Source organism: Scyliorhinus torazame, chromosome 6 (assembly GCF_047496885.1).
Source record: "Scyliorhinus torazame isolate Kashiwa2021f chromosome 6, sScyTor2.1, whole genome shotgun sequence".
Lineage (NCBI taxonomy): Eukaryota > Metazoa > Chordata > Chondrichthyes > Carcharhiniformes > Scyliorhinidae > Scyliorhinus > Scyliorhinus torazame.
The window spans coordinates 28,626,583-28,654,416 of NC_092712.1; the positions used below are offsets into that span (position 1 = coordinate 28,626,583).

A 27,834-nucleotide genomic window follows, 5' to 3' on the forward strand; every position below is an offset into this window, starting at 1 on the left:
AGGTCGCACCACAGTCTTCTCTACTCCAGCGAAAACAACCCAACATATCCAACCATTCTGCATAACGTATATGTGCCATCCCAGGCAACATCCTGGTGAATCTCTTCTGCACCTCCTCCAGTGAAATCACATCCTGTCTATAATGTGCTGACCAGAACTGCACAAGTTCTGTACAACTCCAACATGACCTCCCTGTTTTTGTAATCTATGCCCCGATTGGTAAAGGCAAATGTCCCATCTGCCCTTTTCACCACCCAATTAACATGCTCTTCCGCCTTCAGAGATCTATGAACAAACAGGCCAAGGTCCTTTTGTTCCTCAGAACTTCCCAGTGTCACAAGGAATTCTTCCTTGTCAAATTACTCCTTCCAAAGTGTATCACCTCGCATTTTTCAGGGTTAAATTACACCTACTTTCTGCCCATTTGAACATCCCGCCTGTATCTTCTTGTAGCCTAAGACACTTAACTTCACTGTTAACCACCTGGCCAATCTTTGTGTGATCCACAAACTTATTGATCCTACCTCCCACATAGTCATCTATGCCGTATATATGAATGACGAATAATAGGGGACCCAGCACAGATCCCTGTGGTACGTCACTGTTTTTTAAAAAAAAGTTGTATTTATTGAGGTTTTACATTTTAACAACGGAACAAAACCACAGGAATGGTTCAGCACCACAAGAAAATGTAACCGCTCAACATACATAGAACATAGAACAGTACAGCACAGAACAGGCCATTTGGCCCTCGAAGTTGTGCCGAGCATTGTCCGAAACCAAGATCAAGCTATCCCACTCCCTGTCATTCTGGTGTGCTCCATGTGCCTATCCAATAACCACTTGAAAGTTCCTAAAGTGTTCGACTCCACTATCACAGCAGGCACTCCATTCCACACCCTAACCACTCTCGGAGTAAAGAACCTACCTCGGCCATCCCTCCCATATCTCCCACCCTGAACCTTATAGTTATGCCCCCTTGTAACAGCTACATCCACCTGAGGAAATAGTCTCTGAACGTCCACTCTATCCAACCCCTTCTTCATCTTATAAACCTCTATTAAGTCGCCCCCCATCCTCCTCCGCTCCAAAGAGAAAAGCCCTAGTTCCCTCAACCTTTCCTCATAAGACCTGTCCTCCAAACCAGGCAGCATCCTGGCAAATCTCCCTGCACCCCCTCCAACGCCCCCACATCCTTCCTATAGCGAGGCGACCAAAACTGCACACAATACTCCAAATGTGGTCCTACCAGGGTCATGTACAGTTGCAGCATAACCCCACGGCTCTTAAACTCAAGCCCCCCATTAATAAACGGTAACACACTATAGGCCTTCTTCACGGCTCTATCCACCTGAGTGGCAACCCCCAGAGATCTGTGGACATGAACCCCAAGATCTCGCCGTTCCTCCACATTCCTCAGAACCCTGCCATTGACCCTGTAATCCGCATTCAAATTTTTCCTACCACCTCGCACTTATAAATGTGGGAGACCAGCAAGAAAAGAAACATGTTGGAATAGTCACGTCTAAAGGACACAAAGGTATGAAGGAGAGTTTCGGTTAGGTTTCCCTCCCAGAGCCAGATAGATTTTTGCAACAAAAAAATTAGTTTTGTCACCATGACTGAGATTTGCGTTATAGGGGCTGGTTTAGCACAGTGGGCTAAACAGCTGACTTGTAATGCAGAACAAGGCAGCAGCGCGGGTCCAATTCCTGTACTGGCCTCCCCGAACAGGTGCTGGAATGTGGCGATACATGAATGCAGCGGGGAACAGGAGAGCAGCAATACAACTGGGTCAGTACAATCATTAGACATCGCTTAATACCTCTAAAAGCCCCACCAAAGCAGAAGGGAGAAAGAGAATAAAGCTTTGAAAACATGGTAAAATGATGCACACCTTCCCACGTGTCATTGCTTATAATTGCCACGAGAGTTCAGGATACCTTTTTTGTGCCATGTTCAGGTGCACACCATAATATATCTCCCTCCACTCCAGCAGAGGCAGCACTCACACACCGCCACCTCCTCTCCTCAGGTACCAGACCCAGCTCTTCCCCTGCAGGAGCCATCACAGAGTCATTATCACCACCCACAAAAAAAAAAATAATAATTTGCGAGGACCCCAGTTCTAATGGGATGTTGCATAAATACCACACAGCACAACGTAACCACAGCCTCAGACCCAGGACAGAACCAACATTATTCCATACAATTATTCAGAGAGGACCAGCAGCCATACAGTCTGATTATGATCAGGGCCATCAATGCCTCCCAACAAAAGGGACGGAGAACTACCTGGAAAGGATCCTAGGATAACAAAGGGTCAGGACCCAGCCATGGGTCTGTATCCCCCTGGCGCATGCCCACCATCGTTGATGAAAAATAAAAATAAAAACTGATCAATCAAATAAGAAGCACCTCGACCACAAGGGGAGCATCAGGACATCAACCGAAATGCAGAACTCAGCTCAACCCCAGCCCCCTGTGCATAGAAGTCCCCACTCAATGTCTCTGATAAGTGCCTTCGAGAAGGGTCATTCCAAGCTCCAGGGGACAACAAGATGCCAAGCACAACACCGGGCCTAGCCCAGCCCAGCACACTCTGACACAAAAATCAGCTCCCCCAGGATGTCCAGCACACGCCAAAGCTTATACCCCAGCCGGTCCTGCGCCACCTCAGCCACACCCAGGGCAGTACACCTCCCCCACTGACCACACGGCTCATCCAGGTGAAGAGAGAAGGAAAAAACACCCAAGTTCAACAAATCAATTGAGGATTAACCCAACCATTTGGCGTGCGCCACCACTCATTTCCTACGGACACCGCCCTCCAGCAAAAGTGGGAAGGAAACCAGCGTGCATAATCTGCCCATACCATCGACGGAGATAGACATGGATTCTTGCATTCAAAATAACAAAAACCCCAAATAAAAACCCAATTCGGTTAGCTCTTAGTGGGCGGCTATCCTCAATTTCAGTGAGGACTAACTAACCCGATCATCCAATTCCTCCCCCACAATCCACCCCGCCCTGGCTCCACTCATCTTCACTATAAACGAGATTAGGCGTGTAAAAAAAGCACTTCCCTCCCATAACCACAAAGATTATAATACATACTGACAAATAGGAGTAAAACTGCACAAGACACATTTCACATAATCGACTCAATATGATCTTTGCTAGAACAGGATAACTGACGATACTCGTCCTCGTGCTCACATCTCATACGGCCTTGGTAGGAGAAAAGACAACAATAATCAAGATAATCACAAGGGAATGATGTTCAGGATTACAGAAGAATTGCAGGTTAATGGCATTATCGGTGTTGCTTGAGAAAGCCAACAGCAAGGCAGGGTCAATGAGCACTCCTCAGTAGTCCAACGAACGAAGCGCTTCAATGCTGCTGCTCCAGAGCCCAAGCAACCCACAGCCATAGACCCCGGCTGGGGGTGGGAGGAGGGGCGACGACTCCAGGTCTCTCTGTACTCCATCGAACCTGCTCCACCTAGCCTCCAAATCGAGATTACTAAAGCATGGCAGCCAATTTTCAAGCTCAACTGGGAACTCCTCCAATTTCTTGCCAAGGACCGGGCTCGTTGAAACACCTTGCTTAGTCCCCACCTCCCGAACCCATCAGCATACCATGCAGCAGGATCTCTACATCTCAAAGATGGGCCCTTACCAAGGAATGTGCTTTTCCAAATGCAAGAACTCTCATGCCCTTCTACGTTCTCTGAAGGATACCTCGCAGATCTTCAAAGTGAGCTCTAAAGACATAGAACATACAGTGCAGAAGGAGGCCATTCGGCCCATCGAGTCTGCACCAATCCACTTAAACCCTCACTTCCACCCTACCCCCGTAACCCAATAACCCCTTGTAATCTTTTTTGGTCACTAAGGGCAATTTATCATGGTCAATCCACCTAACCTGCACGTCTTTGGACTGTGGGAGGAAACCGGAGCACCCGGAGGAAACCCACGCAGACACGTGCAGAACGTGCAGACTCCGCACAGACAGTGACTTAGCAGGGAATCGAATCTGGGACCCTGGCGCTGTGAAGCCACAGTGCTAATCACTTGTGCTTCCGTGCTGCCCAAAGACCTGGACACAGAACCGGGACCGTCATCCAGAACAACATTCCCAATGGCGGCCATCATCCGGATGCACACAGCACTGCCAGGGCAAAGTCCCGCTCAGCAGTATCGGTGCCACTGCCAGCCCGGGCCGTCACCGTCAAATGAGGACTTTGAATAATTTATCTCTGCTCCTCTTCGCAATACACCAATCTGGTGAATCTGCACTGCAATGCCTCCAAACCACCAGGAGTAGGATCAGCCAGCATGGGATGGTCCTGCAGTGATACTCCTCACCTGACAGTGAATAGCAGCATACCATGTGATACCACTATCACAAGACACCTTTCTGCGTCATTTTTACCTTGGCCATTAGATTTCCTCCTTTCCCATTTAGTTTCTATAAGGTGCCACGGTAATAGAGAATTCTTGGACTGAGTGCATTAACACCGAGTTGATGCTGCTACTTAATGAAATGAGTTACAAGCTTAATGAGAGAGATAGTTCACTACATCGCAAGAATTTCTCAATTCCATTAAGTTGTGCAGAATTCACTAACTCAACCTGACATTTTTGTGCAATGAATGGAATCTGGAGGCAGTACTCGGGGTAATGTCCGAGGCCCAACCATCTTCAGCTGCTTCATCAATGACCTTCCATCATAAGGTCAGAAGTGGGGATGTTCGCAGATGATAATGTTCAGCACCCATCGCGACTCCTCACATAATGAAGCAGACCATGTCCAAATGCAGCAAGACCTGGACAATATCCAGGCTTGGCCTGCAAATGGCAAGTTACATTCGCACCACACAAGTGCAAGGCAATGACCATCTACAAGAGAGGATCAAACCATCATCCCTTGACATTCAATGGCGTTACCATTGCTGAATCCCCCACAATCAACATCCTGGGGGTTACCATTGATCAGAAACTGAACTGGACTAGCCACATTAATACTGTGGCAACAGGGCTGGTCAAAGACCAGGAATCCTATGGCGAGTAACTTACTCCTGACCCCCCCCAAAGCCTATCGATCACCTACAAGGCACAAGTCATAATAATAATAATTTTTATTGGTGTCACAAGTAGGCTTACATTAAAACTGCAATGAAGTTACTGTGAAAAGCCCCTAGTCGTCACATTCCGGTGCTTGTTCGGGTACACGGAGAATTCAGAATTCTCAGCTGGTATGGGAATTGAACCCGCGCTGCTGGCATCACAAACCAGCTGTCTAGCCCACTGAGCTAAACCAGCCCCCTAAATCAGGAGTGCAATGGAATACTCTCCACTTGCCTGGATGAGTAGCAGCTCCAACAGCACTCAAGAAGCTCGACACCATCCAGGACAAAGCAGCCCCGCTTGATTGCTTCACCTTCCACAAACATTCAAACCCTCCACCACCGATGAACAGTGGCAGCCGTGTGTACCATCTACAAGATGCATTGCAATAACTCACCAAGGCTCCTTAGACAGCACCTTCCAAACCCACGACCACTACCATCAAGAAGGGCAAGAGCAGCAGATACCTGGGAACCCCATCACCTGGAGATTCCCCTCCAATTCTCTCACCCTCTCACCACCCTGACTTGGAAATATATCACCGCTACCGCTCCTTCAATGTCACTGGGGAAACATCCTGCCTAACAGCACAGTGGGTGCACCTACACCACGTGGACTGCAGCGGTTCAAGAAGGCAGCTCACCACCACCTTCTCAATGGCAATGAGGGATGGGCAATTAATGCCGGCCTAACCAGCGATCCCCACATCCCGTAAATGAATTTTTAAAATACCTTAACTGTTAGTAATCACTCATTTAAAGACAGAGCAAATTGTTTGGAACCTATATATTTTTTGTAGATATGTTTTTTTGATGCATACTTTTCGAAAGAAACTTTTGTCAAGTTACTTCAATTCATTAGCATGTTGTCAGTAGCAAACACTTTTTCCCTTCAACAACTGTTCCCCCATCGCTCTCTCTCTCCCCCCACATTTCCCCCCCCCCCCCCCCCCCCACCACCGCCACCAGACAGAGTCAAAAGAAAGCTCTCTCATAGAAGGAGGATTTTGAATAATTTATCTCTGCTCCTCTTCGCAATACACCAATCTGGTGAATCTGCACTGCAATGCCTCCAAACCACCAGGAGTAGGATCAGCCAGCATGCGATGGCCCTGCCATATTGTGAGCAGTGGCTGCCTTTCTCCTCTCCATTTTATTAATACTACCAAGGTTAACACTCCTCTGAGCTTTGTTTTCTAGTTAGCTGCATGCCCCATCCTACAACCAACATCCTCGTCCCTGTGTGCTCTGTGCTAAACTCAAGTTTGGGTTCATCGTCCCCTGCCCTTATGTCCTTCGTTCCCAGGATCTCACACTGTGAAGCCCCGAACTGCCCTCTGGTAATCCCTCCCATCTACAATCTTAAGAGCTTTTCAGTTTGAGAAAGATCACTACTTTGTTTACGTATCTCATTCATTCGTGTTGGCATCCTGCATTATAACCCTTTGTTTCTCACTCATTTACATTTTTTTAAAATGCCATTTGAGTGCATTAAAAAAATTATTCCAAAACAACAACTTCCATGATATTGAGTGAATTGCATGAATGAGAAAATCACTAAGTGCCTCCATGGTACAAGAAGCTCGGGCTATTGCAGGCTGACTGCAAAGTCTTCCTTTTAAGCTCAGAGCTGCTATTGTGATGTGAAAATCCTGCAGGAATAGCTGTTTCCCAGCAATGTGCCCTGGAGTCGGCGTACTGCTGTTTATGTGTGGGCGCCCTCACCTGGTTACTCGGTCATAGCAGCAGTTTGAGGCCAGACACCGTCGTAAGCAGTGGGCAGCACGGTAGCATTGTGGATAGCACAATTGCTTCACAGCTCCCAGGTTCGATTCCGGCTTGGGCCACTGTCTGTGCGGAGTCTGCACATTGATCCAAATTGATCCAAACTTCTATTTCTAGTTCGAACTTTTTAAAATGAACTAAAAGAACTGTGAAGTTAAATTCTAGCAGAGAGTACAGCATGAAACCTGCCACTCGACCCAACTGGCCGCTTGTACTCCACGGGAAGCTCCTCCTACTTAACCTAACCCTATCAAAATACCCTTCTAATCCTGTCTCTCATGAACTAGTTTCCCTTTACAAAGAACAAAGACCAGGAACAGGCTCTTCGGCCTGCCAAGCCTGTACTGGTCATGATACCACCCTTAGCCAAAACCCTCAGCACTTCCTTGTGCCGTATCCCTCTATACCCACCCTATCCATGTATTTGTCAAGATGCCTTTTGAACGCCGTTCAAAAGGTATCTATGCCATTCCCACATGGAATAATAGGCTTTGCATTCCAGTCTTTTACTGGATTTAAAAAAAATAATTTATTCGGAATTCCTAACTAGATATTTTTAGTGCCGATCTTATTTTAGGGCCGCACTTCCCCTGCAAGTCGAAACATCTCTCTGTTCACCCTGTTGAGCCCCTTTATACCTTTAAAGACTAAACATTACACGGGATTCTGCTTTCCTCCTTCCTGTCGTCCCCACCCTCAATTAGTAAAAATGGTGAGTAATCCATCCCTGGAGACCCATTGGATCACAGGTTTTATTTGGTTCACTTGGCAGCCTATATGTGCATTCAAACACCGTTATGATTTGAGTTTATGAACTAGGCTGATTGTCCAGTGCAATACTATAGGGGTAAAACCCTGCTGACGAGCTAAACCCAGGCTAAACTCGGATAAACCTGTGCAAGTACACAACACTTCTTCCAGTGAGTAACCAAGGCAGTCGGATGGAATTAAGATGCACATTAGCCATGATTTTATTGAATGGTGGAGCAGGCTCCGTAACCTGAGTGGCCTTGTTCGTGTGTTCCTAATTTGTTGTCCATCCTTAGTTGTTCTGAGAAGTTGGTGGTAGTCGTACATACAACATTGGGAAATACAGCACAGAATAGGCCCTTCGGCCCACGATGTTGTGCCGAACTTTTGTCCTAGATTAAGAACAAATTAATCTACACCCCATCATTCTACCATAATCCATGTACCTATCCAATAGCCGCTTGAAGGTCCCTAATGTTTCCGACTCAACTACTTCTATACACATAGAACATAGAACATTATAGCGCAGTACAGGTCCTTCGGCCCTCGATGTTGTGCCGATTTGTGAAACCACTCTAAAGCCCATCTACACTATTCCCTTATTGTCCATATGTATATCCAATGACCATTTGAATGCCCTTAGTGTTAGCGAGTCCACTACTGTTGCAGGCAGGGCATTCCACGCCCTTACTACTCTCGGAGTAAAGAACCTACCTCTGACACCTGTCTTAGATCTATCTCCCCTCAATTTAAGGCTATGTCCCCTCGTGCTAGACATCACCATCCGAGGAAAAAGGCTCTCACTGTCCACCCTATCCAATCCTCTGATCATCTTGTATGCCTCAATTAAGTCACCTGTTAACATTATTCTCTCTAACAAAAACAGCCTCAAGTCCCTCAGCCTTTCCTCATAAGATCTTCCCTCCATACCAGGCAACATTCTGGTAAATCTCCTCTGCATCCTTTCCAATGCTTCCACATCCTTCCTATAATGCGGCGACCAGAATTGCACGCAATACTCCAAATGCGGCCGCACCAGAGTTTTGCTGCAACATGACCTCATGGCTCCGAAACTCAATCCCTCTACCAATAAAAGCTAACACACCGTACGCCTTCTTAACAACCCTCTCAACCTGGGTGGCAACTTTCAGGGATCTATGTACATGGACACCGAGATCTCTGCTCATCCACACTGCCAAGAATCTTACCATTAGCCCAGTACTCAGTCTTCCTGTTATTCCTTCCAAAATGAATCACCTCACACTTTTCTGCATTAAACTCCATTTGCCACCTCTCAGCCCAGCGCTGCAGCTTCCATGCCCCCACTACTCTGTGGGTAAAGAACCTACCTCTGACATCCCCCCTATATCTTCTACCATTCACCTTAAATTTATGTCCCCTTGTAATGGTTTGTTCCACCCGGGGAAAAAGTCTGACTGTCGACTCTTATCTATTCCCCTGATCGTCTTATAAACCTCTATCAAGTCGCCCCTCATCCTTCTCCGTAGTAGCGGATATTAGAATTTTTACAAGGATGATAACAAAACTGAGAGGTTATAATGATCAGGGAAGATTGAAGAGGCTGCGGCTCTGAGACAAGAGCAAGCTAGAGTGACCTTTATCAATTTGAAAGGGTTTGATAGTGTAGACCCAGGAAGATGTTTCCACTTGTGGAGAGGCCATTTTGTAGCCAATAATAAATCCAATAGTGAATTCAGGAAAAGCTTTAACCAGAGAGTGCCTGCAATGTGGAACTTACGTTGGAGTAACTGAGGCAGATAGCATAATGCATTTAAAGAGAAGCTAGATAAAACACCTAAGAAGGGACGAATAGCAGAATATGCTGATCGGGCTGAATGAGATAGGGTAGAAGGAGACTCATGGTGGAGCTCATGGATCAGTTTGGTCAAGGAAAAATGTTGTGGTGGACCTTTCTAAAACTCTGGTTTGGACACAACTGGGGCATGGTGTCCGATTCTGGGCACTACACTTTAGGAGCAATGTAAAACTTTAGAAAGTAAGCAGATTAAAATTACGGGAATGGTTCCAGGGATAAGAGACTTCAGTTACCTGGATGGATTGGTGAAGCTGGGGTTATTCTCCTTCGGGAACATGAAGAGAAGACTTGATATACGTGCTCAAGATAGGGCAGCACGGTGACGCAGTGGTTAGATTTAATAGATTTCGTGGAATATACAGTGCAGGAGGAGGCCATTCGGCCCATCGGGTCAGCACTGGTCCTTGGGAAGATCACCCTACTTAAGTCCATGCCTCCACCCTATCCCAGTAACCTCACCTAACCATTTTGGACATTAAGGGCAATTTAGCATGGCCAATCCACCTAACCCGCACTTCTTTGGACTGGGGGAGGAAACCGGAGCACCCGGAGGAAACCCACACAGACACGGGGAGAACGTGCCGACTCGTACAGACAGTCACCCAAGCCGGAATCGAACCTGGGACCCGAGTGATGTGAAGCAATATTGCTAACCACTGTGCTACTGTGCCGCCCTGCTTGTTAGCATTGCTGCCTCACGGCGCCGAGGTTCCAGGTTCGATCCCGACTCTGGGTCACTGTCCGTGTGGGGTTTACACATTCTCCTCCCGTGTTTGCGTGGGTTTCGTCCCCACAACCCAAAGATGTGTAGGGTAGGTGGATTGGCCACGCTAAATTGCCCCTTAATTGGAAAAAAATTAATTGGGTACTCTAAATTTATTTTTTTTAAAGTGGTGCTCAAGATCATGAGGGGAGGGGTTCTGGACAGAGTAGATGGAGAGAAATTCATATTGGCAGGAGGGCCGAGAACCAGGGCACGCAGATCTAAAGTGATCGGCAAAAGAATCAACGGCAATATGAAGAAAAATCTTTTACTGAGAATGGTCAGGATCAGAATTCACTGCCCGAGAGTGAGGGAGGCAGACCCAATTTGGACTTCCAATTGGAAATTGAAGAGAAACAATTAGAAGACTGGGGGGAAACGACAAGGGAATGGGACTAACTGGATTGCTTTTGCAGAGAGCTGGCATGGGGTGGATAGGCCAAATAACCTTCTCCTTTGTATCTTTGATTCTAAATGACCTGTTCAGAGCTGTACATTCTAAATATTGGGCCTGGAAGGGGTGGTTGAGGCACTCTTGTTCCTGATTGTTCAGCACTGAACATGGTAGTAGGGGAAGAGGGATGTGGTCAGCCTTAGGATCCTCCTGCCATTGAACATTCATCTGCTTGCACTCACTGCTCCTCCAGTGTCAGAGCATGTAGCAAGCAGGGGCATAATCACACACTGGACCATGAAGTGCACGGTAACAGCCTGATCTGAGAGGGAACGGGCTTACGTTAGCTTGGATATTTATCTGTTGCCAGATGAAATGCAAGCATCAAACATGCACAGTGAACAAGTGGAAAACATTTTTTTTTAATCCCTGGTTTTAATATTTCCACATGGAAAACAATCGCTGATGCTCAAACATGTAATTTCTCAGATGTAATAATTATGTCTACGGGATAAAAGAGTTTACTGCTGAACAGACTTCTTAAATTGTACATGTTTGCAGTGAAATAATTAGAATTTGCAAATTTAATAATGTATAATGACTGCCTTTTGTTTATTTACAGCCTATTAACAATGCTGATTTCATTGTTCCTGTTGAAATAGATGGGACTGTTCACCAGGTAAGAAATCCTACTGTAAATGATGCATCCATAATTATAGAAAAGGGCCCAAGTTCAGATGGTTGCACGTTGGGTCAAACTGGCATTGTATTGAAAAACCAAGCTGTTCACACTAGTTGAATGATGCAGAAGCGGCCTTGTAGAGTTGCAAGTGACCACTGTGTTGGGGTACAAAGGATTCAGAAATGAAATGAAATAGCTAAGAGTGAGGTGAAGGTCCATGTTTGTGCAATTTGTTTAATGTAAAATGCAGATGGCTCGCATCCAGTAGACAGTTGCTCAGAAAATGGCAGAATTGTGCAAGCTGTATTTGAGAGGCTGAACACTGCATAGCAGACAAGTGTATTTGCTGGTGTCATGTAAGGGTCTCTCCCTCACTGCCACTGCCAGGGATAACACCTCTGCTTCATAACTGACAATCAGGCCATAATTAAACTCACCAAATATGCACATGGTTCACTACTCAGGCAAGCACACTTACTATTTGGGTTTAGATCAGCAACAATGTGCATTTATATAGCATCTTTGACATGGTAAAACATCCCATGGAGTTTCACAAAAGCACTAGCAGGTAAAACATCAATACTAACCCACAAAAAGATAACTAGATAAAGCAGCTTGCTCAAAGAAGTTGGTTTTAAGAAACACCTTTAAAGGAAGAAAGGTATAGAGGTGGAGGGGCTTAGTGAGGAAAATCCAGAGTTTGGGAAGCAGCTGAAGCCATGGCCTCCAGCGGGGGAGCAAATAAAATCAGAGGGGTGCAATTTAGCAGGCTGCTTGAATGATATTGTCAAATAATATTCATTACTGAGGGTACACAATTGACTCTGGGCAAAGGAGTTAATGTATACTTATCACTGCCAGTACAAAGAAAACTAATAGCGTGATCTCTCCAGCCAAAAGACTTGGCTTTTGTTGAATTGGTTTTCCAGTTCAAGCAAGTTATTTGGAATTTTGACCTTATATTTAGTTATCATTTGTTCTGAAGTTGATTGTGGTTGTTGTGATAGAGGGGTTGATTTTTACACCTAAGCTGGGGCTTGACAGTGGGGGGGCCCCAGCACATTGTAATGGCGAGGACTGGGGCATGACAGTGGGGGGCCCCAGCACATTGTAATGGCGAAGACTGGGGCATGACAGTGGGGGGGCCCCAGCACATTGTAATGGCGAGGACTGGGGCATGACAGTGGGGGGGCCCCAGCACATTGTAATGGCGAGGACTGGGGCATGACAGTGGGGGGCCCCAGCACATTGTAATGGCGAGGACTGGGGCATGACAGTGGGGGGCCCCAGCACATTGTAATGGCGAGGACTGGGGCATGTCAGTGGGGGGGCCCCAGCACATTGTAATGGCGAGGACTGGGGCATGACAGTGGGGGGCCCCAGCACATTGTAATGGCGAGGACTGGGGCATGACAGTGGGGGGCCCCAGCACATTGTAATGGCGAAGACTGGGGCATGACAGTGGGGGGCCCCAGCACATTGTAATGGCGAGGACCGGGGCATGACAGTGGGGGGCCCCAGCACATTGTAATGGCGAGGACTGGGGCATGACAGTGGGGGGCCCCAGCACATTGTAATGGCGAGGACTGGGGCATGACAGTGGGGGGCCCCAGCACATTGTAATGGCGAAGACTGGGGCATGACAGTGGGGGGCCCCAGCACATTGTAATGGCGAGGACTGGGGCATGACAGTGGGGGGCCCCAGCACATTGTAATGGCGAGGACTGGGGCATGACAGTGGGGGGCCCCAGCACATTGTAATGGCGAGGACCGGGGCATGACAGTGGGGGGCCCCAGCACATTGTAATAGCGAGGACTGGGGCATGACAGTGGGGGGCCCCAGCACATTGTAATGGCGAGGACTGGGGCATGACAGTGGGGGGCCCCAGCACATTGTAATGGCGAAGACTGGGGCATGACAGTGGGGGGGCCCCAGCACATTGTAATGGCGAGGACTGGGGCATGACAGTGGGGGGCCCCAGCACATTGTAATGGCGAGGACTGGGGCATGACAGTGGGGGGCCCCAGCACATTGTAATGGCGAGGACTGGGGCATGACAGTGGGGGGTCACAGCACATTGTAATGGCGAAGACTGGGGCATGACAGTGGGGGGCCCCAGCACATTGTAATGGCGAAGACTGGGGCATGACAGTGGGGGGTCCCAGCACATTGTAATGGCGAGGACTGGGGCATGACAGTGGGGGGCCCAGCACATTGTAATGGCGAGGACTGCGGCATGACAGTGGGGGGCCCCAGCACATTGTAATGGCGAGGACTGGGGCATGACAGTGGGGGGCCCCAGCACATTGTAATGGCGAGGACTGGGGCATGACAGTGGGGGGCCCCAGCACATTGTAATGGCGAGGACTGGGGCATGACAGTGGGGGGTCCCAGCACATTGTAATGGCGAGGACTGGGGCATGACAGTGGGGGGCCCCAGCACCTTGTAATGGCGAGGACTGGGGCATGACAGTGGGGGGCCCCAGCACATTGTAATGGCGAGGACTGGGGCATGACAGTGGGGGGCCCCAGCACATTGTAATGGCGAAGACTGGGGCATGACAGTGGGGGGCCCCAGCACATTGTAATGGCGAGGACTGCGGCATGACAGTGGGGGGCCCCAGCACATTGTAATGGCGAGGACTGGGGCATGACAGTGGGGGGTCCCAGCACATTGTAATGGCGAGGACTGGGGCATGACAGTGGGGGGCCCCAGCACATTGTAATGGCGAGGACTGGGGCATGACAGTGGGGGGCCCCAGCACATTGTAATGGCGAGGACTGCGGCATGACAGTGGGGGGGCCCAGCACATTGTAATGGCGAGGACTGGGGCATGACAGTGGGGGGCCCCAGCACATTGTAATGGCGAGGACTGGGGCATGACAGTGGGGGGCCCCAGCACATTGTAATGGCGAGGACTGGGGCATGACAGTGGGGGGTCCCAGCACATTGTAATGGCGAGGACTGGGGCATGACAGTGGGGGGCCCCAGCACATTGTAATGGCGAAGACTGGGGCATGACAGTGGGGGGCCCCAGCACATTGTAATGGCGAGGACTGCGGCATGACAGTGGGGGGCCCCAGCACATTGTAATGGCGAGGACTGGGGCATGACAGTGGGGGGCCCCAGCACATTGTAATGGCGAGGACTGGGGCTTGACAGTGGGGGGTCCCAGCACATTGTAATGGCGAAGACTGGGGCATGACAGTGGGGGGCCCCAGCACATTGTAATGGCGAGGACTGGGGCATGACAGTGGGGGGCCCCAGCACATTGTAATGGCGAAGACTGGGGCATGACAGTGGGGGGCCCCAGCACATTGTAATGGCGAGGACTGGGGCATGACAGTGGGGGGCCCCAGCACATTGTAATGGCGAGGACTGGGGCATGACAGTGGGGGCTCCCAGCACATTGTAATGGCGAGGACTGGGGCATGACAGTGGGGGGCCCCAGCACATTGTAATGGCGAAGACTGGGGCATGACAGTGGGGGGCCCCAGCACATTGTAATGGCGAGGACTGGGGCATGACAGTGGGGGGCCCCAGCACATTGTAATGGCGAGGACTGCGGCATGACAGTGGGGGGCCCCAGCACATTGTAATGGCGAGGACTGCGGCATGACAGTGTGGGGCCCCAGCACATTGTAATGGCGAGGACTGGGGCATGACAGTGGGGGGCCCCAGCACATTGTAATGGCGAGGACTGGGGCATGACAGTGGGGGGCCCCAGCACATTGTAATGGCGAGGACTGGGGCATGACAGTGGGGGGCCCCAGCACATTGTAATGGCGAAGACTGGGGCATGACAGTGGGGGGCCCCAGCACATTGTAATGGCGAGGACTGGGGCATGACAGTGGGGGGCCCCAGCACATTGTAATGGCGAAGACTGGGGCATGACAGTGGGGGGCCCCAGCACATTGTAATGGCGAGGACTGCGGCATGACAGTGGCGGGCCCCAGCACATTGTAATGGCGAGGTCTGGGGCATGACAGTGGGGGGCCCCAGCACATTGTAATGGCGAGGACTGGGGCATGACAGTGGGGGGCCCCAGCACATTGTAATGGCGAGGACTGGGGCATGACAGTGGGGGGGCCCCAGCACATTGTAATGGCGAGGACTGGGGCATGACAGTGGGGGGCCCCAGCACATTGTAATGGCGAGGACTGGGGCATGACAGTGGGGGGCCCCAGCACATTGTAATGGCGAGGACTGGGGCATGACAGTGGGGGGCCCCAGCACATTGTAATGGCGAGGACTGGGGCATGACAGTGGGGGGCCCCAGCACATTGTAATGGCGAGGACTGGGGCATGACAGTGGGGGGCCCCAGCACATTGTAATGGCGAGGACTGGGGCATGACAGTGGGGGGCCCCAGCACATTGTAATGGCGAGGACTCCGATATTTGCTGTCGGTGGAATTTCTGTCTGAAAGTGGTGGGAATAACAAAGAGGTTGTGAGCAGGATTTTGGGGATCTGAGAGAACTGACACCAGCGTAAGGTAAGGTGGAATGGAGAGAGTGATGAGAGTTGTGGGACGAGGAAGCAGGTTTTCCTTGTGCTACTCAGAGGAGTCCTCCTGGCCCACAAACTAAATACACACACATTTTCTTCTACTGGCCTCGGCAGCTGTCCCTGACCAGGGCCCTGCAGCTTCTGGCAAGTATCTCTCTCTCACTCTCTCTTCCCCCTCCGCCTCACCAGATATATTGTACACCTTCTCTACATTTCATTCATACACTGGAGTAGTGTGTGGCCTGAAGTAATTTTACAATAATCGTTTTCCTTTTGCAGAATAAAAAAGTTCAGGTTTAACCTGATTTTAAAAATGCAACAAAACACATTTGCTGGACTGTGCTACATGTGCAAAGTTGGTGACTCTACTGCTATGTGCTCAAGTAAAAATTGGAGGTCAGGTGTCTGACAGAATAGTGCAGAAGGTTCTGAAATCAGTGCTTTTCTGCTGAGACTCTGCTGCAGGCCAGCAGCACGGTTCAATTCCCGTTCCAGCCTCCCCGAACAGGTGCCGGAATGTGGCGACTAGGGGCTTTTCACAGGTAACTTCATTTGAAGCCTACTTGTGACAATAAGCGACTTTCATTTCATTTTTTTCATTTCACTTGGGTTTAATTGTCGCACCGACCAATGGGAATCAAGACCTCTGCTGTCTCGGTCTCGGTTTCTAATGGTTTACAGCACAAAGCTTTGCAAAAACACTTTAAGCACAAGTTTGTATTCGCATTGCTTATCTCATTCATTTGAATGTTCTCCACTTGTGATAGACGTCATAAATATTGGCACAATTTAAAGCCATAAAACAAATCACTGTTGAGGTATAAAAGCAAAACGATATCTCTGAAATCATATCTCACTGGATAAATACAAATGTGAAAAAGGCTATGTTTATGTTATGTTCCGTACACAATGTTGCTTCAGTTTGGATCCAGTCCGTGCTATCCTTTTTGTAAAGGGATGTGATGTGACAAAATGTTCCAGACCCGTACGCTGATGTCTTTCACATTGAGCAAAGAAATTCGCCTGGTTTTGTTTAAACAAATGAGGTCAAGGTGAAATAAGATGGTTTGGATGAGAATACACTTCAGCCATAACATCTTCAATGTCAATCCTGCTATTTTCCTATTGCAGAATCTACCTGCTGCTTAAATTAACTCCATGTCTTTGCCTCAACGATCTTTTCTTCCAGCTGTGTAAAGAACACATCTATCTGTCGGGATGGCACGGTAGCACAGTGGTTAGCACTGTTGCTTCACAGCTCCAGGATCCCAGGTTCGATTCCCGGCTTGGGTCACTGTCTGAGTGGAGTCTGCACATTCTCCCTGTGTCTGCGTGGGTTTCCTCCGGGTGCTCCTGTTTCCTCCCACAAGTCAGGAAATAAGTGCTGTTAGATGAATTGGACATTCTGAATTCTCCATCAATGTACCCGAACAGGCGCCGGAATGTGGCGACTAGGGGGATTTTCACAGTAACTTCATTGCAGTGTTAATGTAAGCCTACTTGTGACAGTAAAGATTATTCTTATCCTAAATGTACCCTTCGCAACCTGTGTCATCTTACCCTGTCCCAAGTATTTACAGCTTTATATGCATCTCCATAAAGTCCCCTCTGACTTGTTTCTCTGAACTTACCAGATTGTTCTGTGATGTATGAACTCTGCGAGAGGGCACGTATCTATTTCAACCCATGCACGAAGGTTTTTTTCCTGACTGGACGTTTTCTATACTGTGCCAGTTCACAATGTTGGCAGCTGAGGGAAGTTGGTGTGGAATTTCCTGCAGCCATCTCACTAGGGGAATTCCTGGGAGTTAAAACAAAATGTCCAGCTCCTTTATTAAAGCAGTTAATCAACTAACAATGGCAGATGGGATTAAATTCACATGACTGCTATTGAAATGGAGAGGAAGAACGTTTTTCCTATTTCTAAACTTAAGAGGATCTGAGTATTTAAACTAACAAGTTTTTGAGCGAGATTATGGAAGGATATTCTTTAAATGTAGCAAGTCACTAATACTATGGCAATTAACTTGTAATTAAATTCAGGTACGAATGTCTTAATTTACAAAGCCCTCTGCTGTGTCACATCTTCCGACCTGGATGATCTCCAAACAAGTGTGCTAGACTTGGTTGCCTGAGTCTTGGTTTGCTGCTTGTAGCTAGCTTTCTCCGCAGTACCATCAGTGGTCCACCTTTCAGTCACAAGTGCTGATAACCCTCTTCCTCAAATCACTCTACCCTGTCACTTCGTTCAAAAACTTCACCTTTCCTTTTTGCTTCAAATGCTTTCGGCCCCCTTTCTCATTAATGGCCTTGAGATTTGGTTTTCCATGGAAATGCGATGCCAAGAAGAGTTGTTATTGAGGCTTTTGATTTCAACACACAGGCATTGATTGACCACTCTTCCAGGGCTCTCCATCCTTTGGGAGTCTAGAGATCAGTAACTGAGCTTAGCCCTCTCTTCATCTGATGTTCGCACACATGAACTCCCGGCAGATGTTAGCAGATAGTTCAGAACTTGGAATGCTGACCACTTGCCCCTCAGAAGCAGCTCTTGACCGCCGCTTCACATGGGGTCAGCCAATTCAGTATAGACTAAGGATTGAGCCAGTGATCACCCTGGTATAGCATAGAGCATAGAATTTACGGTGCAGAAGGAGGCCATTCGGCCCATCAAGTCTGCACCGGCTCTTGGAAAGAGCACCCTACCCCAGGTCAACACCTCCACCCTATCCCCACAACCCAGTAACCCCACCCAACACTAAGGGCAATGTTGGACACGAAGGACAATTTATCACGGCCGATCCACCTAACCAGCACATCTTTGGACTGTGGGAGGAAACCGGAGCACCCGGAGGAAACCCACGCACACACGGGGAGGACGTACAGACTCCGCACAGACAGTGACCCAAGCCGGAAGCGAACCTGGGACCCTGGAGCTGTGAAGCAATTGTGCTAACCACTGTGCTACCGTGCTGCCCTATCTTTGGTCTGTGTGCCATATCTTTTAAGAATGAAAAAGGGAAACAAAATGCAGAATGCTGAGTACCACAGTAAAAATAATTATTCCATTCATCCCTACCTACAGGGCTGATGTGTGTCTTAACTCATTTACCCTCCTTAGCTCTGGAACCATAATCCCCTTAACACAAATACATCAGTTCCAGTTCTGAAATTTTCAATTGACCCACCCAATACTCGGTTGGCTTCCTGCCCTCCACCCCCTTGGGCAGACCCATATCCTCAAATTCTGTCTTCGCGACCTGTTCTTCAGGGGCTGGTTTAGCACAGGGCTAAATCGCTGGCTTTGAAAGCAGACCAAGGCAGACCAGCAGCACGGTTCAACTCCCGTACCAGCCTCCCGAACAGGCGCCAGAATGTGGCGACTAGGGGCTTTTCACAGTAACTTCATTTGAAGCCTACTTGTGACAATAAGCGATTTTCATTTCATTTCATTTCATCAACAGCCTATGCGTTCCAAGTTTCCACTACCTTCAATGTGATGGTTGACTTCCTGATATTGCCCTATCTAAGAATAACCTAGCTTCAATTTTAAGGCAATGCCCACTTGTATATTGTGTATATCAGTCTGGGGTGCAAGACTGAATCTGTGCATGGTTTAAAGCATTACACTGGTGATACCAAGGACTTTGGGGCCTACCGGCACTGGACAATGTCTCCCATCGAAGGATGTATAATCAGACTGGGACCTGGTTCAAGTAATCCAGGATAGGCTGTGTAGCTTCTGGTTGGCCTATTCTTGATTGCTTGCACTAGGGGGCAGTCACAGTACACAGAATGCGCCTGAAGACAGAGGGACTGCTTCCGAATTAATGACGTGAAGTAAATTAATGTTTCAGAAGTTATATTTTACTTTCCCTCCAAGGAGAGAAACAAAAACTATTTACAAACGGGAGAAAACTACTCACTCCTGTTACTTTACTAGAAATGCCCAAATGTTATAAAGTGGATTGATGCTGATTGTTTACCCTGTGTGGGGGAGTTTCTTCCAATTTCTGTACCTCAGTTATAAATCTCACTGAAACAGAGTATTTGTCTTGTTGCTGTTTGTGAGATCTTGTTATGTACAAATTCCCTACATTACAGCTGTAGCTACACTTCAAAAATAATATGGCTGTACAACACTGAAGGGCATACTGAGGTTGTAATGAGCAGCTTTTGAACCGAAGTTTGGTAAATGATTACCACTTTGTCTACCGCAGTATATTGAATTAGAAAGAGTGCCACAATCTTTAATCGCCTTTCTGGGTTCAGTGTTTCTTTTGAGGCTCCTGGGGAGACTTGTATATCAGAGAAGATTCACCAGAATGTTGCCTGGGTTGGAAGATTTAAGTTCTAAATGTTTGTAAAACTTGTACGTTATAGAAGACTTTTCGATTTGCTTTTCTGTTAGCAACTAATCTCTCCTCATACTCTTTGCTTCTTTCATTTCCTTTCTCATTACCCCTCCAAACTCTCTCTCTTCTGCCTGAAACTCAAGCTTATTATCGACATCCGTCAAACGCTTTAATCTTCACGTTGCTTTTTTATGCTTCATCTTGCTCTCTGTTTTGAGAGACATTTAGGCAAGTAGGCAAGAACGTTTGGAAGAACATCTAGTATTATTTGCTGAAACTTTTGCAATAGATGGAAAAGACCAAATTTGTTTGTTGCGTCCTTAACTCCAGTGTTGTCTGTATTCGCAGGTTTACGTATTGAAAAGGCCGCACGTCGACCTATTTCTGCAAAAGATGGGGCAACTCTTCGAATGTGTTCTCTTTACAGCCAGTCTAGCCAAGGTAAACATTCAACATTACAGAACTGTTGTAACCGTCTCTTTGCATTTGTATGAAGCAGTGTCTCTGGTGAAATAAAAGGTTTGTTAGCATATGTATGTATTTTGTAAAAAGAAATTGCAACGTTCATTTGCTGTTTTAACCTTTTTTTCCACTTGTTTGTTTCTATTCTCGTTGTGTGTGTGTTTTTTTTCTCACTGTTGTCTGATGGCTATAGCACAGGTAAGTTCTTCCTCCCCTCCCCACACCCCCACGCATGGCAATACGACTATTTGGGTCCTTGACTTGGCCCATGTGGCATTTTCAAGAGCCTTGTGTGTTGCCATGACTGCACTAGAAGTAGTGGATGTCTTTTTTTTAAGCAAGCATCTGTTCATAGCTATGCAATTAGTTCCCCCAACAGTTCAGTTCTCTGGAATTACAGAAGTGCAGAGGAAGGCACAATTGCTTCGTGCAGTTTGTAGCTGCAGATCCCAGGCAATGTGAGAAACATTCGTGCTTCCCAATTCCCCTCTTCCCATATCCTGCTTGTACTTTCAAAATGTTCACAGATCCAGAGCTGCCTTCAACACACTCTTTCTGGTATTATGGTGCCAGAGGACTGGAGAATTGCTCATAAAAGGTAACCCCAGCAACTGCAGGCCAATCAATTTTAACTTCGGTGCTAGGGAAGCTTCTAGAAACAGTAATTAAGGGCAAAATAGATAGTCACACGGACGAATGCAGATTAATTGAGGAAGGCCACCATGGATTTATTAAGGGAACATCATGCTTAACCAACTTGCTGAGAGTTTTTTTTTGAAAAGGTGACAGTGAGTGCTGGTTGGTGAGGGCAATATTTTTGATGTATGGTTAGCACTGCTGCCTCAGGACGCCAAGGTCCCAGGTTCGATCCCATCCCAGGGTCATTGTCTGTGTGGAGTTTGCACATTCTCCCCGTGTCTGCGTGGGTCTCACCCTCACAACCCAAAGATGTGCAAGGTAGGTGAGTTGGCCATGCTAAATTGCCCCTTAATTGGAAAAACTAATTTTTTTTTTTATGTGATGAATATACATGACCTTCCAAAAGTCATTTGACACGATTCGGCTTAATAGACTTGTGAACAAAGTGGAATAAAAGGGACAGGAGCAATATGAAACAAAATTGAGTGACAGGAAACAGTGAGTAGTGGTTAATAGATTTTTTCAGACTGGAAAAAGGTCTCTAGTGAAGTTTCCCAGGGTCTTGGTACATTTCCAACTGATCCGAATCTTGGATCCGAAACTTGGATCCGAAACTTGGATCTGAAACTTGGAAGCATTGTGAACTATAAGGAGAACAGCGTAGAACTTCAGGAGCACGTGGTCAGGTTGGCGGGATGGGCAAAGAGGTGGCGGATGAAGTTCAATGTGACTTTATTAATAAGAGCATAGAGTGCAAGAGCAAGGAGGTTCTGCAGAATGTGCATATGATGCTAGTTTGGCCAGGTTGGCTGCATTACATTCAGCTCCTGGTGCTACACTTGATAAAGATGTGAAGACATCGGAGAGTTTGCAGAACCTATTCACGAGAATGGTTCCAGCGATGAGGACCTTCAGCTATGAATAGATTGGAGAAAAGAAGACTTGAGAGGAGATTTGATCAGCGATAGTCAAAATCATGAGGGATCTGGACAGAGTAGATAATGAGAAGTGGTTCTGATGCTCTCCCTTTGGCCGTAGCAGAAACTTGCTCTTTGTGTGCACTGGAACACCTGAGCTTTAGCTTGTACCATTCTCACCAGCTTATGTTCGAGGGCCTGGAACTAGGAGCATAAATATAAGATGGTCACTGATAATCCAGTAGGAATTTGGGAGAAGGGTTTTTTTCCAGCCTGAGAATGATTAGAATGTGGAATTCATCATCACAAGGAGTAGTTGACATGAATAGTACGGATGCATTTAAAAAAAAAAAGATTTTATTAAAGATTTAACATTTTATACTAAATTACAAACAATAACCCTTAGACCAGATGCAAATAACCAGAACCCAAAAAAACAACCCTTGACCCAAGGAACAAGACCCCCCCCCCCCCCTCCAAACAGCTAACAATGACCAACTATCTGAAATACAATATGAGCGGCCGCCTCACCTCCAGTTGAACCCTTCAATCGACCCCCTAGTTGTGTATTTGAACTTCACGAAGTGCAAAAATTCCATCAAGTAACCAAACCACACCAAAGCACTCATTGCTAGCCTCCAGCCCAGCAGAATCTGCCTCCGCGCCACCAACAAGGCGAAGGCAAAGTCATCCGCACTCGTCCGCAGCTCCGGCACATCTGAAACTCCCAGAAGTAGCCACCAGAGGGCAGGGCTCCAGCTCAATACTTTAGATCGCCGACATGGTGTTAAAAACAACCAACAAAAAGCCACCAACTTAGAACAGGGTCAGAACATTGTGTGATGCCTGGGCTCTCTCAAACAGTGCTCACACCTGTCTTTCAACCCCTCAAAAACCGACTCAACCTAACTCAAAAGGCTACCTTGAGCTGTATCAGACTCAGTCTTGCACATGATGACGTAGTGTTCACCCTTTGCAGCACCTGTGGCGTGGTGTAATGTCAACAATCTCTCCCTCAACATCAGCAAAACGAAAGAGCTGGTCATTGACTTCAGGAAGCAAAGTACCGTACACACCCCTGTCTGCATCAATGCAGCATGGTTTTGTGAAGGGGGGGTCGTGTCTCACTAACTTGATAGAGTTTTTCGAGGAGGTCACTAAGATGATTGATGCAGGTAGGGCAGTGGATGTTGTCTATATGGACTTCAGTAAGGCCTTTGACAAGGTCCCTCATGGTAGGCTAGTACAAAAGGTGAAGTCACACGGGATCAGGGGTGAACTGGCAAGGTGGATACAGAACTGGCTAGGTCATAGAAGGCAGAGAGTAGCAATGGAAGGATGCTTTTCTAATTGGAGGGCTGTGACCAGTGGTGTTCCACAGGGATCAGTGCTGGGACCTTTGCTGTTTGTAGTATATATAAATGATTTGGAGGAAAATGTAACTGGTCTGATTAGTAAGTTTGCAGACGACACAAAGGTTGGTGGAATTGCGGATAGCGATGAGGACTGTCAGAGGATACAGCAGGATTTAGATTGCTTGGAGACTTGGGCGGAGAGATGGCAGATGGAGTTTAATCCGGACAAATGTGAGGTAATGCATTTTGGAAGGTCTAATGCAGGTAGGGAATATACAGTGAATGGTAGAACCCTCAAGAGTATTGAAAGTCAAAGAGATCTAGGAGTACAGGTCCACAGGTCATTGAAAGGGGCAACACAGGTGGAGAAGGTAGTCAAGAAGGCATACGGCATGCTTGCCTTCATTGGCCGGGGCATTGAGTATAAGAATTGGCAAGTCATGTTGCAGCTGTATAGAACCTTAGTTAGGCCACACTTGGAGTATAGTGTTCAATTGTGTTCGCCACACTACCAGAAGGATGTGGAGGCTTTAGAGAGGGTGCAGAAGAGATTTACCAGAATGTTGCCTGGTATGGAGGGCATTAGCTATGAGGAGCGGTTGAATAAACTCGGTTTGTTCTCACTGGAACGAAGGAGGTTGAGGGGAGACCTGATAGAGGTCTACAAAATTATGAGGGGCATAGACAGAGTGGATAGTCAGAGGCTTTTCCCCAGGGTAGAGGGGTCAATTACTAGGGGGCATAGGTTTAAGGTGAGAGGGACAAGGTTTAGAGTAGATGTACGAGGCAAGTTTTTTACGCAGAGGGTAGTGGGTGCCTGGAACTCGCTACTGGAGGAGGTGGTGGAAGCAGGCACGATAGTGACATTTGAGGGGCATCTTGACAAATACATGAATAGGATGGGAATAGAGGGATATGGACCCAGGAAGTGTAGAAGATTGTAGTTTAGTCGGGCAGCATGGTCGGCACGGGCTTGGAGGGCCGAAGGGCCTGTTCCTGTGCTGTACATTTCTTTGTTCTTGTTCTATGGTTAACAGCTTCAAATTCCTAGGTGTGCACATCACTAACAATCTGTCCTGGTCCACCCACGTCGACGCTACGACCAAGAAAGCACAACAGCGCCTATACTTCCTCAGGAAACTAAGGAAATTCGCCATGTCCACATTGACTTTTACCAATTTTTACAGATGCACCATAGAAAGCATCCTATCTACTGCATCACAGCCTGGTATGGCAACTGCTCGGCCCAAGACTGTAAGAAACTACAGAGAGTGGTGAACACAACCCAGTCCATCACACAAACCTGCCTCCCATCCATTGACACTTGTCTACACCTTCCGCTGCCTTGGGAAATAATAATCTTTATTATTGTCATAAGTAGGCTTACATTAACACTCCAAAGAAGTTACTGCAAAAATCCCCTAGTCGCCACACTCCGGCGCCTGTTCGGATACACTGAGGGAGAATTCAGAATGTCCAAATTACCTAACAAGCACGTATTTCGGGACTTGTGGGAGGAAACCGGAGCACCCAGAGCAACCCCACGCAGGCACGGGGGAGAACGTGCAGACTCCGCACAGACAGTGATCCAAGTCACAAATCGAACCTGGGACCCCGGAGCTGTGAAGCAACAGTGCTAACCGCTGTGCTGCCCACACGTGCTGCCACATATGACGATACCCTAAGCTGCACCTCCCCCAACAATCTCACACTACGCATTCAAGGCCCTCAAAGCAATGGCTAACAGCTCAATCGTCAGCGCAAACAACAGAGGAGACATCGGACATCACAGTCTCGTCCCCCCCATGCAACTGAAAAGACCCCAAGCTCATAGTGCTCGCACGCTAGCAAACGGGGCCTCATACAACAGCCATTTGACACAAACCCAAGGGCAAGCCCAAACTTCTCCAATACAGTGAAGAGGTACCCCCATTCAACCCGATCAAACGCCTTCTCTGCATCCAATGGCACAGTTATCTCCGGTTCTGACGCGGCCGCAGGAGTAAGCACCGCATTCAACAACCGCCTCACTTTGGACGACAGTTTCTGTCCCTTCACAAAGCCCGCCTGGTCTTCCCCCTCTACTTCCGGAAGGCAAGGCTCCAGCCTTATGCTAATACCTTGGCCAATAACTTGGCATCTACATTTTTAGCAGTACAATTGGACAAGACGACCCACACTCCATGGGGTCCTTATCCTTTTTCAGAAGCAGAGAGATGGATGACTGCTCCAGTATCTGGGAGGGAACCCCGTGCCAAATTGTCCCTAAACATGCCCAGCAATACCGGACCCAACTGATCCACAAGCTTCTTATAAAATTCCACCGTCCAATTTGGGGTTTACACAAAGAACAAAGAAATGTACAGCACAGGAACAGGCCCTTCGGCCCTCCAAGCCCGTGCCGACCATACTGCCCGACTAAACTACAATCTTCTACACTTCCTGGGTCCGTATCCTTCTATTCCCATCCTATTCATATATTTGTCAAGATGCCCCTTAAATGTCCCTATCGTCCCTGCCTCCACTACCTCCTCCGGTAGTGAGTTCCAGGCACCCACTACCCTCTGCGTAAAAAACTTGCCTCGTACATCTACTCTAAACTTTGCCCCTCTCACCTTAAACCTATGCCCCCTAGTAATTGACCCCTCTACCCTGGGGAAAAGCGTTGACTATGACCACTAACGTTCCCTGTAACGCACCCGCAGCCATCACGTACCGTACCCCTTGATCAGCTATGGCCCTCTCCACACGGAATCGGACCCTCCCAGGCCCGACTAATAAGTCTGAGTGAAACACCTGGCTCACCCAGGCTTTCCGGAGCCTATCTGGTCCCGTACCTGTAAATGTGTCTCTTGCAAAAACACCATGTCAGCTCCCATATTCTTTAAATGCGGAAAAACCCCTCGCCCTCTTTGCAGGACTCCCCAGGCCTCGGATGTTCCGGGTGACTAGCTTGTCGGGAGCCCTTCACCCTTGAGTCAGCCATTACCACCATGGTGTGTCATATTTTCATCACCAGTTCCCAGGCCCAAGCCCCACCTAAGACGGCCTCCTGCTCCACCCAACGGTTGAGACAAAGAAAACTCCCTGATCACTGCTAGCTCCCTGCCCTCCTCATACCTCCTGCCTCCTTATCTATCCCCCCTCTGAAACCAACATTCTAGATTCATCGAGCCTTGCCAAACTGGTCCAACAAGTCGCAGCCTTATTAAAGGCTGCCTGCTGCCTCATCAGCTCGGTGCCAATGTCCGATAAATGCGCACCATGTACCCGACCGTGTCAATGTGCTGATACTTCTTGGCCCACTCCAGGATCCGCTTCTTTCTCTGAAAACTGTGAATGTGAGCGAGCGAATGATCACTGCCCGTGGTGGCTCATGGCCGTGGCTTCTGCAGCAGTGCCTAGTGAGCCCTATCCAACCCCCCCCCACTCCCACCAGCATCTACTCGAACATGATGGGTGCGGCCACCTCCGCCATCTTTCCTCCTTCAGATTCCTTTGTCGGGCTACCAGCCGGGGATTTCTTTCTTGTGGCCTTCTACACCGAGACTTTTCACATTCCCCTGTCAACTATCGGTTATCTACGTCAACCTGCTGGGTTGCAACACAAACCTCTCTCAAAACCAGGCAAAAGGCCATCAAAGTACAAGGACCCCTGCAGGAGCCACCTTTTGTGCGACTGCTCTCTCATGTTGTCACCGTAAGTCGATCACATAGATGCATTTAAGGGAAACTAGAGATGGATCTGATCAAGAAAGAAGTAGACTATTATGTTGACAGCGTGTGTGAGGTAGGGTTGGAGAAGGTATGCAGCATAAACTCCGGCAGGGACCATTTGATCTGAAAGGTCTGTTTTTTTGCTGTAACTTGTATGTAAGATGCACCACTGTCATTGTCGTCCTGTTTTAAAAAAAAATATATTTATTAAAGTTTTTTGACAAAACAAAACAAAACAATTTTTTCCCCTTACAAACAATAAACCACCCCCCCCCCCCGTAACAAAATAACACAGAATCGCCCTGAGCAAGATATATAGAACATAGAAAATACAGCACAGAACAGGCCCTTCGGCCACGATGTTGTGCCGAACCTTTGTCCTAGATTAATCATAGATTATCATAGAATTTACAGTGCAGAAGGAGGCCATTCGGCCCTTTGAGTCTGCACCAGCTCTTGGAAAAAGCACCCTACCCAAACTCAACACCTCCACCCAACACCAAGGGCAATTTTGGACACTAAGGGCAATTTATC

General features: G+C 47.9%; 1 protein-coding gene across 1 annotated transcript in view; it reads left to right on the forward strand.

Annotated features, from left to right (window-relative positions):
* LOC140425678 (CTD small phosphatase-like protein) overlaps window positions 1–27,834 on the forward strand; it is a 180,105-nt gene that overhangs the window by 120,114 nt on the left and 32,157 nt on the right. The window contains exons 7-8 of the mRNA XM_072510174.1: window positions 11,284–11,340; window positions 20,559–20,651. Coding sequence (XP_072366275.1) covers window positions 11,284–11,340; window positions 20,559–20,651 — 150 coding nt within the window. The remainder of the gene's footprint in view (window positions 1–11,283; window positions 11,341–20,558; window positions 20,652–27,834) is intronic.